General features: G+C 37.5%; 1 protein-coding gene across 26 annotated transcripts in view; it reads left to right on the top strand.

Annotated features, from left to right (window-relative positions):
- MAP2 (microtubule associated protein 2) overlaps positions 1-5656 on the top strand; it is a 141275-nt gene extending 135619 nt beyond the window's left edge. For all 26 annotated transcript variants that reach the window (XM_086719490.1, XM_086719493.1, XM_086719500.1 and 23 more), the window contains 2 exons: positions 1390-1502; positions 1730-5656. In XM_086719490.1, the coding sequence (XP_086575616.1) occupies positions 1390-1502; positions 1730-1945 (329 nt within the window). In that variant the 3' untranslated portion in view covers positions 1946-5656. The remainder of the gene's footprint in view (positions 1-1389; positions 1503-1729) is intronic.
- Positions 5657-16702: the final 11046 nt, after the last annotated feature.

Here is a 16702-nt window from a genome sequence, read left to right on the forward strand (position 1 = left end):
GTAAGCATGAGCTAAATAACATCATGCACATCCTACACCTTCAGAAGAACGAATGGATATATCTTCAAAATGTAATCTAATCACACCATTTAATTTCAAGGGGCACTTTCCCAGGTAGTTGGGTGTCATTGTAAATGTCCAGGTATCATATGAGAAAAATACTGCAAGGTCTAAGTCTGGGAAGACTTAACAGACCTTTCTTTGCTGACCTTGAGAGATAAATAAGCATCAAGAGTCCAAAATTGAAAAACCTTTTCCATGTTTCTCCCAAGTCAAAATCCTAAGACAGATGCAATAATAGTAGAGGATCATGTCTTTTACCACTGGCCTTTCAAAGAAATGCACACAGCCAAAACCAAATTGCTAATCAAAGTGAAAGCAAATCTTAGGTGGAGAGGTAAAGGAGTCTAATTCAGACTAAAGGACAATGGATACAACTGGGCTTGAACTCCTTGCATTTGCAAGATGGAAAAGGCATGCAGAGATAGGGGCATCACTCTAAAAGGTGGCATGTTGGCACTCTCATCTATCAGTAGATCCTCAAATTTAAGACTAGCATTTAGGGAAATGGCATGGTCCAAACTGTATCCCCATTATCAGATCAAAATGAGTGTAAGATTGGTCCTATGGCATCTGTGTAAGAATGGGATCTCTTCATGTTCTCCTCCTATTACTCCATCTGCTAATGATAACAGGACACTCTCAAAACTCTCTAGTTATAAACCACTTAGTTTCCAGCTCGAATTTCATCAGTCAAGCTCTCAGTGTTGAAATTTTACAAATGAATATATGACCCGTATGTGCACCATTCCTAACCTATAGTTTTTTGGAAAAGTGACCTATTACCATGAAGAACATTAAAGAAGATCTTCATTTCAATTTAATTTGCACCCTTAAGGATAAGAGATTGGATGTTCCATGTTTTAGAAAGGGTGAAAGGAGATATTTTCATTGTGTTATTTTTAGAGTTTTTGTTGTATAGATAAGGAAATGCCCCTCGTATATTTTAGGTTAGACATAGGTAGATTATTAAGAAGAATTTATTAGTTGAAAAGTAAAGAGCAGAGGGGATAAGTTTCAAAATAGATAAGTGCATTGGAAACTTATCTAGAAATCAGCCTTCACTTTGGCTTAGAGGAAAAAGATATTAATATGTAGAGCAGGCCATATAATGGTACAAAATAAAGATGTCATTACCTTGGGTGGTATGGGAATAATGGTATGGACTGGAATTCTAAAAAAATCCCCATCGCATCCGTGGTCAAAAGAATAGTAAATGAAGTTTGTGCTTTGTGATGATCTATCTACTGAAATCATTTTAGGGAAATAGTCACCACAAATAGAAGATGTCATGGTAGCAAGGCATTTAAAAGCTTTGTCCTCTCACAGGTGGTGGGCGTGTGAAGATTGAGAGTGTAAAACTGGATTTCAAAGAAAAGGCCCAAGCTAAAGTTGGCTCACTCGACAATGCTCACCATGTACCTGGAGGTGGTAATGTCAAGGTAAGAAACAAGGTCGCGAGCCGAGCCTGTCTTATTTTGTTTTGTTTTAATCCTTCTGAAATACTCCTTATCAAAATGGGTCCCAGATGGAAGACCTGGGCATAGAGGAAGTAGAGATGGCAGAGCTGAACAGAAGTGACATTGATATCAGCTCTGAGACACGATGGGAAGTCTAGGGGCCATTTAAGATGCTTGAGTTAACAAGGACTGATGTTTGTCTTGAACAGATTGACAGTCAAAAGCTGAACTTCAGAGAGCATGCTAAGGCCCGTGTGGACCACGGAGCTGAGATCATCACACAGTCCCCAGGCAGATCCAGCGTGGCGTCCCCCCGACGACTCAGCAATGTCTCCTCCTCTGGAAGCATCAACCTGCTCGAATCCCCTCAGCTTGCCACTTTGGCCGAGGATGTCACTGCTGCACTCGCTAAGCAGGGCTTGTGAATATTTCTCATTTAGCGTTGAAGTAATAATATTTAGGCATGAGCTCTTGGCAGGCGTGGGCTCTGAGCAGGTGTTATATTCATTCTTTCCAAACCATAAAATAAATAATCTCATTCCCAAACTGTAGTAATTGTTACAATTTTATAAAAAAAACAATGAATAGTATATGCAGAAATTGACTTGATTTCCATTTGCAACAGGAAGACACTGGCTTTACATGAGTACAGTTGGACAATTATTTTTGCTCTGCTCTGTTTTGCATGGAGTATTATTATTTTAAAACTTGCATTTTTACCTTTCATGTGCCTGAAGGCTATCCATACATTCTGAAAGGCCTTGTTGAACTCCAAGCTGCTCATTTCACTATTCTGTTGCTGGGTGAAACGATAAAAGCTGCCCATTTTAACTTATTACAGGTTAAATTAAATCAAGGAGTCTGATTGCAGGAAGGAAAGAGCATGTAAGAAATAAGTTGTTTTTTTTTTTTTTTTAAGTGTTATTTTGTATAAATGGGAAGAAAGATTCAGTTAAGTTATTAACATTTGGGACCTGGATAATTATATCAGAGTATAAGTCAATCCAATAAATTATTTAACTAATTAAAAATAGTTACGAAGCATTTGATCTGTGGTTGAGGAAGTGGTATAAAAGTGCATCTCTTAGGAATGAAGCACTTTCATTAGGATGGGCTCGTGTCTGATTAGAATGTCAGTTGATCAGCTAGATTTGTGTCCACACTACCAGTTTCACACTCCCTTTCCATCTGTTTGATACAGTATTATAGATATAAATATATATATATTTCTCTGTGGCCATTTGTGATACTTCCTCATATACTTGAATATTATACTTCCTTATTCACAGTATCTGTGTCTCCTGCACCCTTCGGTGTTGCAATTTTAGGTATGTGAAAGTAGATGTTAGCAGGGTTCTTTCCCTACTCAAAAAAAAAAAAAAATACATTAAAAAAGAACAAAAAGTTTTAGCATGAAGTTGCTTCCTGTAACAACTCAGAGCTGTAACCCTGTTTTAGTGCCAGATACAAGTCTCTCCCGTGATGCTAGGAAAAATTTTTTTTCTTTGCTTTTACCAACATGGAGTTTGTGGGGGTGGGTCCAGTTATACATTGAAAGGGTTTACAGATTATTGGTTTAAGATTATGGATTTATCTCATTTTGAATTATGGAATAGTTTGGGTTTTATTCCTGTAATCATTCACAAAACAGACTTCTTAGGATTTCTTTCTTTCTTTTTTTTTTTTTTTTCCATTTGCTAAAGTTGAAACTCACAGAGGGAGTTTGGGACATGTTGCCCCACTCCTCCAAAAAGTTACTGCTAATTAAATTACCTGATAGAAAACATTTGGCTTTCTTACCCGAAGTAAAGATCCCTTGATCAGAAAGGACAAATACAGTATTTTGAGAAGGTATAGCTACAAAACATTTGAGATACAGATATCTAAATCAGTTTTTTCAGGACTCCCAACATTGCCCTCTGTAAAGGAACACTATATGACTATTACTTATCAAAAGGTAATGTTGGTCTGGCTTAATATTGAATCTAGAAATCACAAATGAATTAATTCCTCTCACAAATCATTCATTTTAGACTTGTGAATAAGCAATTTATAGTCAATGGCCTGAATATGCAATGAGTTACCAGTCTGGGTGGATGCTCTTATGTATTTTATCTCTGTTTTTTCTTGCTCGGGGCTGGTAGGTTGGATATGAACAGTCAAAGGCAAATGGTCTGATAGGTGTTTGATCTCTGTAAGCCAATTCCTGAACATAAAGGAGGAAATGATGAGCATGGATGTAGCAATGAGGAAGTATAGTAGTATCTAAGAACACAGCCAAGGGATACAAAGACAGAGAGACACAGGTACTGCCATTTTGTGACCACTGGATATTGCAACCAATGTGACTCCCATCAAAAAAACTCTAGGAGCAAAATCATATCATTCATTCTCAACAAGGAGGCTTTACATAGGCAAACATGTCTGAAAATATAAATCAGTTATTTTATACGACAGTCAAAAAATTAGAAACTGCTCAGTATGACCGTGGATATATCTATTTTCTGTCTAGTAAGTGCTGTGATGTGGATTTGACCAACCTGAGCATTTTATTCATCAGCTTCCCTTGAAATGCACCAGAAAATAATGGAAGAAAGAATAGTTATATGGAGACTTATGGTACTTTCTTACATGTTTGATAGTGTTAGTGATTAAAGTTCTCTAGAAAGAAGTTAACAGTTGGTTAGGACTCTTAACCCACAAAATAAGCATTTTTTTATCAACCTGGTTTAAATTTTTTGTAAAACTTAAGAATAAGTAATTATGCTTTACATATTAAAATTCCATTTCCTACAAATACTTGCCCCAAATAAAGATTATATAAAGCACTAAATTTAACTTAGATTTGGCATTAAAACAAATGTTTATTTCAAATCACAGCAAAATTATAATGAATAAATGCCCTTCCTTTGTATGGAAATGTGATTCTTTACAATGTTAACAAAAAGAAACTGATAATTTGTACCAATGGAAGAGGGAAACACACAGGCTAAATGTCTTCTTATGGGAAGAGGGGGTGGAACCTATCTTGCCTTCACTCTCAAGATTAACGACACAAATTAAGCTTTTTGAACACCACTCTTGTGGGGATACCCATACGCTGATCTAGAAATTAAAGCTTCATAGTTCCAATTCTAGATCTACTAATGCCAGTTTCTCTCTGGCTTTAGCCTTTGAGAACCTGTTTAAGGATACATAAGTAATCCAGAGCTGTGAAGAGTTAAAAGGCCAGCTTCTCCAATGAACTCACTCTCTTGGGTCACCTGCAACCAATAATTGGGTACTTCATAATGACACAGGGAAGATCCAAGTTCCTGATGAGTTTCAAAGGCCATGTTCATTTAGGAACCAACTCTCTCTGGATTCTCCTGCTGAGTTCCAGCAGGGTGATAGGCTGAAATCCCACCCACAAGCAAGACACCTGTGTAACACCAACTAGGTTTGGCTAAAGAAGGCTGAAGAGAGAACTCTGTTAAATGGAAGAATCTGCTGATGGTAGCAGGTCTTCTCCACACATTCATATAGTAATACAGCAGAAAATAGAATCATCAAAATATAACATCATGTCGATATTGTTAAAGAAATCATCTCAATGTGGTTGATTGTGACATTGCTACAATGACACTTTTTCTCCTATTTTTCATGCCACAAAAATGAGGAAAATAAACTATTCATGGTCTAAGTACTCAAAAAACAAAAATACATTCATGACTTGGAAAGACAAACTTTAGGCATTCCTTCCAAGATTGATGTGCTAAAATCAACACTGATGTTTGTGTTTTTACACCTAGGATTTTTAGCCTGGGTGTGTAGGTTGAGGCCAAGTCCCTCTGCAGGAAATAGCTTATTTTTAAACTTAGAAAATGTCAATCATGAAAATCTACTTCAACTTTAGCAAAAAGAAAAAAAAAATCAACACAAAGTATACTCTGTATGCTGGGATTCCAAGGTTCCAACATGCCGCTACAAATCTCTGGGGGGGTTTCTTTCTTCTGATAATTCTAGAGCCTGTTACCATAGAAAGGCATTTCTTCAATGGCTGGTTGTAGTTAGTTCATGTTTTTCAATCAAAATTTGCAAATGTATTTGTTGCTGTATAGTGATTGTTTTGCAAAATAAAATTGCTTGTCACCTAACTTATAGTTTCAGATTGTTTCTTCTCTGGAAAAAAACATACACACATGCACACACAGTGCTCAGTTCAATCAAGGAAAAATTATGCTGAGAAGGCTACAATTATCTCCCTAATTCCTACTGTGTACCAGGCTTCATCTACTACTGTATTTAGCAGGATGCTATCTGTTTTAAGTGACAGAAGCACAGATCAAATTGACTTAAGTGACCAACAATTCAAGCCTCAGGCATGGATGGATCCAGGCATTCAAAAGATGTCATTAGGAATCTTTCTTTTTCTAAATCTTAGCTCTGCTTCTTCTGTGTTGGCTTTATTGACCTTTCACGATGGTCACTGGAAGCTCCAGGTTTTACAACCCACTAAAGAAAGCCTCCTTCCCACTAGCATTAGCCAAGGTCCCGGGTCTGAAAATCATTTAACTTTGGGTCACCTGCTTACTTCTGCTGATTGCCCATGGTTGGGTCACATGATTAACTCTATCCCAGGTGGTTGGGTAGGAGGAGAGCAAAGGAAGAAGTGGTCTTATCTGGACTACATAAACTAATCGTGAAGAGGAAATGTTCCCTTCTAATTAAATGTTCTGTCCTAAGTAAAGTCAGGTTCTACTGCTAGGTCCTAATGTGCAGGTCCTAATGTGGACTTCCTGTGGGTCCATATGCCCTTTTCACTATCTTTATTCAATCCTTTAGCTTCTTGCTACTCAAATTGTGCTCAGGCATCACCTGGGACCTGGTTAGACATGCAAATTCACAGGCTCCACCCCCATGCCAATTTCCAGCATTTCCCTAGGTGAACCAGTCTGCATGTTAAAGATGAGAAGCATTCACCTCTTCTAGTCCAAGGGGAAAGAGCTCCCCTGCAGCCCCCTAACAGGTAAGAATTACTCCTAAGACTACATGAGATAATATCACCAAGTCTAATATCAAAGAGTCTAGATAATTCTATCACAATGGTAGAAACTTGTGACTGGTGGAAGAAGTGTCGTATTAGAAGTTTTCCAGACTTGCCATTCTAGCTTGGCTGAAACCTACATCTACCAATGGAGTTATCACCTTCCATTCCATCTTTCTTTACTAATAATGCAGATCTTGTCCAATAGAGCCAACATCACTGGACTTTCTCTTTAATGGTGTTTTTTTTTTTTTATTAGTATCCTTGTTGTCCTTCAAGTAAGTCTTTACACAGGATTTAGACATTTATTTGGTAGCACTAATCACAATAAAGTCTTAATTTTCTTTTTTATTAACAAGGCAAAGATTTTACTTGTCTTGAGAAGAGATAAGTAACTCACATATAATGTAGGGTTACAAAATAACCCTCTAGCTTATATAGAGAAAAACTGTTCCTCTTTTATGATATGGTACTTCTAGAACATTGACTGAAGTAATTCAGGGATAGGATGTTGTCCCTGTCAAAAGTACACAGTCCAGCAACCTAAAATTGTTTCAAACCACTGTCCTTTACTAGGTTTTCTTGAGTGTATCAAAGAAACATCACAGACACGCTCCAAAAAGCCTTATTTTTTTTCTCTCCTGCCTTTTATCACAAATATACCACAGCTGTTCCCACTTCTAATCCTTCAAATTCCATTAAAATCTCCTGCCTCGGGCCTGGTTGAGGTAATAGACCTGTGGCCTCCAGATGTGCTTTGTTTGGCCTGCACAGTGTTTTCAAGCCCAAGGAAGTTCACACGCCACCCCCCAGACCCACACTCTTAGATTTGGATCTTTCAAAAGTTAAAAAAATTGGCAACATTGGGCCTCCATTCATGATATCAATTGGCTGGAGCTGGTTTGTGGATGATGATATGGGTTTGTTCCTTGCACTTGGCCATAATGCCAACCCTAGCCAGTTAGTACTCTCAGACCACTTATTCACATTCACTCATTACCGTAGGTGCTAGACCCTACAGACTTAGTTTGTAACCTCAGGTTTAGACCCACTTATTTTTCTCTCCCTCCTAAGTATTTCCTCATCCTGTGAAGCAAAAACCCAAAAGAATAAACCCCTAATCCTAAAGTGGGAGTGGGAAGGGTCAGGTTGAATAGGTCAGATCAGAATCCACTGGGAGCCTGGGGAACCAATATTTAATCAACTTTTGCCCTATCTCAACAAAGAAGAAAAGAAATCTTTAAGTAGTACATTTATTTAACAGTAACAATTGGTAATTTTCATACCCATGATAAACACATTTAAAATTCTTTTCCCACCTGTATTTATCATTAATATAAAGGAAAAAGAAAAATATAGTGGAGTTTGTTTGCTTGTTTCCCCACCCTATGATAGATAAAAATCTCATTATCAAGTGAGAAATGACAAAAGCTATCCTCTTACTTAGTAGGCCTGAACTTATAGAGTACTTGTCTATAACTTTTGGAAGTAGAAAAAAGACATGGTTGGAAAGATGTTCTAACCTGGGGAAGCAAGTGACATGTTCTTAAACCCGGGGCTGATCTTCAGCCAACAGACCCCTTATTCACTTGAATAAATAATGAGAATATTGCTGCCCAAGCTTCTCCTTACCAATGCCCCTCTTTGGTCCCCCAGGTCTATTCCTCCAGCCTCCACAGATCTCATCCAGTTCTAACACCTGTAAGGTCAATCAGTGCCTTATACAACCGAGAGCCTCCAAGATCTGTCCCAGTCCCCACAAAAGTCCTGCCTTTTAGGGATCACCAGTGGCTATGATCCCCTCAGCGGGCTCTGGAGGACTGGCCTGTGCATTACCGTGTTCCAGGAAGCCCAGATGGTCTATGCTGGCATCTAGCAGCCTGCCAGCCAGCCACAGCCAATACTTGCCTACCCTTGTCCCTGCATTGCCCCTCTCCTCCAAGTCAGAGGAAGACTGGAAGCCCACAGGGGAGACAGTGCCTCTTCTGGCATTGTCAAAGAGCAGGTGATCAGTAACCACACTATGGTCATCTGCTACCAGTCTTCATTCCACCCAGAACTTCCCTCATATGGTTGCTTGTAGGAACTATAGTCACCATAGGACTTTAACTCTTAACAGGGTATAGAGAAGAGCAAAAGGCACTGAGGAGGTAATGGGTTTTCTGAAGCCAACAATAGAAGAAGATTATGGGCAATAGATAGGCCCCATGGGGCAATGTGCAGTTAACGATGCCTAAGGAAAAGAAGCCGTTTTATGGTTCCTGTTGAAATTCACCTTTGCCTAAAACCCATGAAAAGCCCAATTGGAGTTGGCATAGATATTGATTTTATAAATATTTAGTGACTGTCTTGAAGGCTCCCTTACAAACATGTCAACTCCTATGAGTACTGGTAATCATCAGCGTCCCCATCTCACAGATCAGAAAACTGAGCGTAGGAAGGTTGTTTAAAACTTAATGGGCAGAGCCAGAATTTGAACCCAAGCAGCCCAAGATGTCTCATCTGGTCTAATAGATTAGCTTTGATCTCTTTAAATATTCTAATCAGCAATTTTCATGACAGTCAATAACAAAGATGCCAAATATACATTATGTAAAACTCTGAGCATTATAGGAGCTAGAAAAATGGTCATGTATTTGCTGTTAATTCAGCAAATAAGGAAGGAGGATTACATCTCATAAACAATGTCATTATGTAAACCACAATTTTTTCTTTTTTTTAAATTGAATTATAGTTTATGTACAATGTTACATTAGTTTTAGGCATACAACATACTGATTTGAGAAGTCTGTACATTGTGCTGTACTCACCACAAGTATAGCTATCATTTGTTACCATATAACACTATTACACTACCATTGATTATACACTCTATGCTGTACCTTTTATCCCCATGACTTGTTCCATAACCGAAAGCCTGTATCTCTCACTTCCCTTCACTCATTTTGCCCATCTCCCCACCCTCTGGCAACCATCAATTTGTTCTCTATACTTATGGGTCTGTTTCTGCTTTCTGTTTATTCATTTGTTTTATAGATTCCAGATATAAGTGAAATCGTATGGGATTTGTTTCTCCCTGTCTGACTTCTTTTACTTAATGCCCTCTTGTTCCGTCCATGTTGTTGCAAATGGAAAGATCTCATCCTTTTTTGTGGCTGAATAATATTCCATTGTGTGTGTGTGCTGCTGCTTCTTTATCCATTCATCTATCAATGGACTGTGAACACTTGGATTGCTTCCATATCTTTGCCATTGTAAATAATGCTACAATGTGCATAGATGAGCATATTTCTTTTTGAGTTAGTGTTTTCGGTTTTGGGGGGTAAATACACAGTAGTGGTATTTCTATTTTTCATTTTTTTGAAAAAATCCCTATACTGTTTTTCATAGTGGCATCACCAAATTGCATTCCTACCAGCAGTACGTGAGGGTTCCTTTCTCTCTACATCCTCACTTACTCACAACACTTATTCATTCTTTTCTTTTTGAATCTAGTCATTCTGACAGGTGTAAAGTAGTATCTCATTGTGGTTTTAATTTGTATTTTCCTGATGATGAGTGATGTTGAGCACGTTTTCATGTGTCTGTTGGCCATCTCGATGTCTTCTTTGGAAAAATGCCCATTTTTCACTGGGTTATTTATTTTTTTGGCATTGAATTGTAAAAGTTCTTTATATATTGGAGCATTAACCCCTTATTGGATATACAATTTGCAAATATATTCTTCCATTCAGTAGACTGCCTTTTTGTTTTGTTGATGGTTTCCTTCTCTGTGCAAGAGGCTTTTATTTTGGTGTAGTCTCAGACGTTTAACTTTGCTTTTGTTCCCCTTGCCTTAGGAGGCATATTCAGAAAAATGTTGTGATAGCCAACTTCAAACAACTTACTGCCTGTGTTTTCTTCTAGGAATTTTATGGTTTCAGATCTCACATTTAGGTTCTATTCCATTGTCAGTTTACTTTTGTGTAGGCGTAAGAAAGTAGTCTAATATCACTCTTTTGCATGTAGCTGTCTATAGTTTTCCCAGCACGATTTGTTAAAGACACTGCCTTTTCCCCATTGTATATTCTTGCATTTTTTTGTCATAGATTAATTGACCATATAAGCATGGGTTTATTTTTGAGCTCTCTATTCCATTCCATTGATCTGTGTCTCTCTTTTTGTGCCAGTACCATACTGTTTTACTACAACTCTACAGTATATCTTGAAATTTTGAATTGTGTTATCTCCAGCTTTGATCTTCTTTTCTCAAGAATGCTTTGGCTATTTAGAGTCTTTTGTGGGTTCCTACCAATAGTAGGATTATTCTAGTTCTGTGAAAAATGCTGCTGGTATTTTAATAGGGATTGCATTGAATCTGTAAATTGCGTTGTGTAGTATGGACATTTTAACATTAATTCTCCCTATCCATGAGAATGGAATACCTTTCCATTTGTTTGTGTCATCTTCAATTTTTTCATCAGTGTTTTACAGTTTTCAGAATACAGGTCTTTCATCTTTTTGATTAGGTTTATTCCTAGTTATCTTATTGTTTTTGGTGCAATTGTAAATGGAATGTTTTCTTAATTTCATTTTCTGCTACTTTGTTATTAGTGTATAGAAATGCAACTGATTTCTGTGTATTAATTTTGGCTCCTGCAACTTTGCTGAATTCACTTATTATTCTAATAGCTTTTTGGTGGAGTCTTTGAGGTTTTCTATGTATAATATCATATCATCTGCAAATAGCAACAGTTTAACTTCGTCCTTACCAATTTGGATGCTTTTTTTTTTTTGTCTGCTGTGGCTAGGACTTTTCAATACTCTATTGAATAAAAATGGTAAGAGTTGAATCCTTGACCTTAGAAGAAAAGCTCTGTTTTTCACCATGGAGTATGATGTTATCTGTGGGGTTTTGCATATGGCCTTTATGATTTTGAACTTTGTTCCCTCTAAACCCACTTTGTTGAGAGCTTTTATCATGAATGGATTTTGATTTTGTCAAATGCTTTTTCTCCATCTATTGAGATGATCGTATGATTTTTATTCTTCATTTTGTTGATGTTGTATATCACACTGATTGATTTGAAAATTTTGAACCATTGTTGCATCCTCAGAATAAATTCCACTTGATCACGGTGAATTATCCTTTTAGTGTATAGTTGAAAACAGTTTGCTAATATTTTGTTGAGGATTTTTGCATCTATATTCATCAGAGATATTAGCCTCTAGTGTTCCTCTTTTGTAGTGTCTTTTATCTGGTTTTGGTGTCAAAGCAATGCTGGCCTCATAGGATATATTTGGAAGCTTTCATTCGTCTTCTGCTTTTGTAATAGTTTGTGGAAAATAGGGATTGACTCTTGTAAATGTATGGTAGAATTCATTTATGTTCATTTCATCCTGGAATTTGTTTGTTTGTTGGGAGTTTTTGATTACCAGTTCAATTTTGTTTACTATTAATCGCTCTGTTCAGATTTTCTATTGCTCTTATTTCATTTTTGGAAAATTAGATATTCCTAGGAATTTATCCCTTTCTTCTAGGGTGTTTAATTTGCTGGCATACATTTTTTTGTGTGGTATTCTGTTATAGTCTGTATTTCTGTAGTGTCAGTTGTTACTTCTCTTTCATTTCTGATTTTGTGTCTTTTTTTTTCTTCGTGAATCTTGCTAAAGATTTATCAATTTTTATTCTTTTTTATTCAACTTTTATTGGTTTTATTGATCTTTTCTATTCTTTTAGAATCTATTTTATTTATTTCTGCTTCGATATTATTTCCTTCCTTCTACTAACTTTGGTCTTTGTTCTTCTTGTTCTAGTTTCTTTAGGTATAAAGTCAGATTGATTGAGATTTTCCTTGTTTCTTGAGATAAGCCTTTATCACTATAAATTTCCATCTTAGTACTGCTTTTACTACACCCCAAAGCTTTTGGGCCCTTGTGTTTTCTTTTAATTTGTATTTATTTTCTCTTTGATTTCTTCATTGACCCTTTGGCTATTTAGTAGCATGTCGTTTAGTTTCCACATATTTGTGGTTTTTCTAGTTTTTGTGATTGATTTCTAGTTTCACACAGTTGTGGTTGGAAAAGATACATGATATCATTTGTCTTCTTAAATTTATTAAGACTCGTTTGTGGTCTAACATCATTATTCTGGAGGATGTTCCATGTGCACTTGAAAAGGGTTTGTATCTTATTTTGGGATGGAATGTATTATAAAAATATATGTTAAGTACATCCTATGTAATATGTCATTCAAAGACACTGTTTGATTTCTAAATTTTTTTAAATGTTCATTCATTTTTGAGAGACAGAGAGAGACAGAGTGCAAGTGGGGGAGAGGCAGAGAGAGAGAGGGAGACACAGAATCCGAAGCAGGCTCCAGGCTCTAGGCTCTGAGCTGTCAGCACAAAGCCTGAAGCGGGGCTCCAACCCACAGACCACGAGATCATGACCTGAGCTGAAGTCGGCTGCTTAACTGACTGAGCCATCCAGGCACCCCTCCTTATTGATTTCTTATCTGGATGACCTACCTATTGATGTAAGTGGGGTGTTTAAGTCCTCTATTACTATTGTATCACTACCAATTCCTCCCTTTATGTCTATTAATATTTGCATTAAAAGTGCTCCAATGTTGGGTTCATAGATATTTACAATTGCTACATCCTACTGTTGGATTGATCCCTTTATCGTTATGGAATGCCCTTTTTGTCTCTTGTTACAGTCTTTGTTTTAAAGTCTATTTTGTCTAAGTATTGCCACCCTGGCTTTTTTCTTTTCTCTTCTTTTCTTTTTTGTTTCTTCTATTTGCATGGTGTATCTTTTTCCATCCTTTCACTTTCAGTCTATATGTGTCTTTGGATCTGAAGTCAGTCTCTTACAGACAGCAGATAGATGGGTCTTGCCTTTTATCTACTTTGCCCTATGTCTTTTGATTGGAGCATTTAGAACATTTACATTTAGCTAATTATTGATAGGTATGTATTCATAGGCAATAATTATTGACATTTTCTTCATTGTTTTCTGGTTGCTTTTATAGTTCTTCTCTGTTCCTTTTTCTTCTCTTGCTCTCTTTTCTTATTTTCTTTATAAATAAAAATTATCCAGTGACAATCAACTAAACAGGAAATCTTTGAAACTACATTATGCCATTCTCTATGCCAAGTCATGGTTCATACAAAGGCATCATGTAGCAAGTGACATCTAATGTCAAGCAAAGGTCAACCAATAGTTTCTAAAAATCAACAGTGTGTTTGGAAATTATTAGGTAAATTGGATGAACGACTTGTACTGCAACACACATCACTTGACAAGCCATTTTGTAATTTGTATTTTTTTAGAGAATAAAAGCAGTTTTTCTAATGTATGTATTAACTTACCAGATCATCCTTGCTTCCAGCACTGTGCAGCTTTCTTAAAGGCTGTTTTTCTTTCTCTGTTATGACACCAATACCTGAATTCAATTTATTGCTTTTATTACAAGCATAGCATGTCACTTAAATTTTCCTTATGAAACAAGGATCTGCAATCCATAGCACAAACTAGGAGAATTCCTGATCAGGCCTTGGAAATAGAATGCACACTTCAGATTGTCCTCTTTGATATGTAATATTAGTTAACAGAAATATGTTGATTTTCATTGGCATCAGAAAATTAAGACCCAGATAGATACCAAGAGGACTTCTCAGCCCTTTTTCTGCTTCAACTATAGAAAAATCAGAAGCACTCATTATATGGGCACCAACGTACCAATATTTTGTCTTTTCCTGTGTAACCATTGTGTTGAACAAGCATGACTCCTATGAATTGTGATCAAAACGTGAGTTTATTTTTGTCTCTCACAGTTTCTTTCAACATTATGCAGTGGAAGAAATCTCCCTGCCTCAAGCTGAAGACTTGGGCAGACGTGTGACTTGTTAGTCACTCTCAGATAATAAAATTCTTCTGGTTATAAAAGGAATCTCAATTCTAAAAAAGAGTCTCAATTCTGAGATTAAAATGTCCAGCTCACGGAACAGTCAAAACTCTGAAGCTGATGGTGTAAGATCTATACTCTTCCCCAGTATGGATTTACCTCAGGCTACAAGCATGCATTGAGAGTAGGGGATAGTCCTACACAGATGCTGTTTCTGCTTCCTCTTGGTATAAAACAGTAGGAGAAGTAAGGGAATGTGCTTTAAGCCATGTTCCTCCCTTTCAGTCAGCATCCTGTGGTATACTTCCAACTTCTTTCTGCTGAGGCTTGTCTCCTATTCAGGCAATCTTCTAGGATGGGACATAAGCTGACTTAGCTGACTTTCTCCAGCTGCCTCCCTTCTATGGCCCTCATCTGGCCCTTTTGTATTCCCTCCCCTGCTGCTGTAGGAGCAGAGGTGGTTTCCAACTCAGCCGCACCAGAACCATGAGCTCTCCTCTAGACACTAGATCTCTCCAGCATATAGAACTCCAGTGTCTTCCAACATCAGGGACACATTTCAATCTCTCCAAGTATTTGAACACTCTTTTTATTAAAGCCTCGGTTAGAAGGCAGCACCTCCCCATGGCTGTCCTAAAAGGAATGTGACTCACAGACAGCATGGCATCTCTGTCCAAAGAAATGCCCTCATGAATCTCCTCTCACCAAATCCCTCCCTATGTCCCCTTTTTTGTGTTCTTAGTCTGACAGGAACAAAGTTCTGGAGATCATTTCCTTTATAAATCTGTACATAGGAAAGGGCAGTTTTTCACTCACTTTTGAGTCCTGATGTCAATCAGGCTAGCCCCTTGGTAGTCTCTCAAGCCAAAGGAATCTAATTCTAACATTGTGTTTTCTTTTCTACACTTTTTGCTAGAGTAATCTCATAATATCTTACCTTTTTAAATAGAAAATGAATAAATGGTACACTTAGTGTACATCTTCATCTGGTCCAGTGCCCTCAAGGAATCAGAGAGTCAAGTGATGGGGGCAGATCATGAACAATGAACCACAGTCCAGGATAAACAGTGAATAGTGGTTGTAATGCAAGTTCACAAAGAACCTATGGGAGGAGGCGGGGGAGAGAGTCCAGTAAGAATAGAGAATGGAACCAGATTTCAAAAGCAGACACATAAAGGCATGTGTGAAGGATACATTCTGATACTATGAAATCACTTGGTGTATCTGGAGGATAGGTGAGTCAGAGAAAATGAACTCCCCTCCCCCCAAACAACAACGACAAAAAAACTTGGAGACAGATTTGGGATTTTCCACTCAGAAGTTTGGATTCTATTGTGAAAGCTATAAGCAACTGTTACAGGGTTTTGAAGGGATGAGAAATGACATGATCACGTCTGAATTTTAGAAGAGCAATTTTGACCACAGTGAAGAACCTGGACTGTAGAGAAGAGACTAGAGCTGGGGAAACCACAGAGAGGTGACAGAGTCTGAGTCAGGAGAGTGGTAATGAGGATTGGGAGGAGGGAAGATATTTACAGCACTTTTGAAATAAATGGCACAGAACTTGGAGACCATGAGACATGAGTTAGTTAACAGAGAAGGAGAAATACATTTGAGTTTTAAAACTTAGGTATTAAAGAAGGTATACAGGTAGAGAAAATGAGGTAGTGAAGTATACAGGTAGAGAAAATGAGATGTCAGTGGGATGTCCAAGAGGCAATCTCAGAAAATTGTTAATTCATGTCTGGATCTTAGAAGTAGAATCATGACCAAAGATGGATACGAGTATTTCCTCAGATTCTAGATGAGCTCAAGCCTGGGAGGATGAGGGGAATAAATAAGGGGTGTGGCTTGCCCCAGTCATCTCCAACCCAACCATATAAACCAATAATAAACAGTGTTCTTGCCATTCATCCCAGAGCATGGGTCTCTCTGATTTCAGGCATTATCCCTTAGAGTTGATCTAGTCACCAATGCATGTAATGTTAGTAACCACACCAGGCCCATGACTTGCCTGTTACAGATCTCTGAAGATGTTGTTGGTTTTAGGGGAAGTTAAAGGAGCTGAGTTTTAAAACATCATCTGAATCAGGAGAACGCAGGCCACAGAAATCCTTCCTTACCTTGGTGTAGTTATTTTGTATCAACTCTTCCTATGTCTTCATCAGTGCTGATTCTTAAATGATTTATCGCCTTTCTGTCTGTTTCGTCATATGTGAGGAAGGGTCCTTTATTTCTGATTTTTATGTTCTTGACATGTATACA

The sequence above is a fragment of the Puma concolor genome, chromosome C1 (genome assembly GCF_028749965.1).
Source record: "Puma concolor isolate L17-30 chromosome C1, mPumCon1.1.hap2, whole genome shotgun sequence".
NCBI lineage: Eukaryota > Metazoa > Chordata > Mammalia > Carnivora > Felidae > Puma > Puma concolor.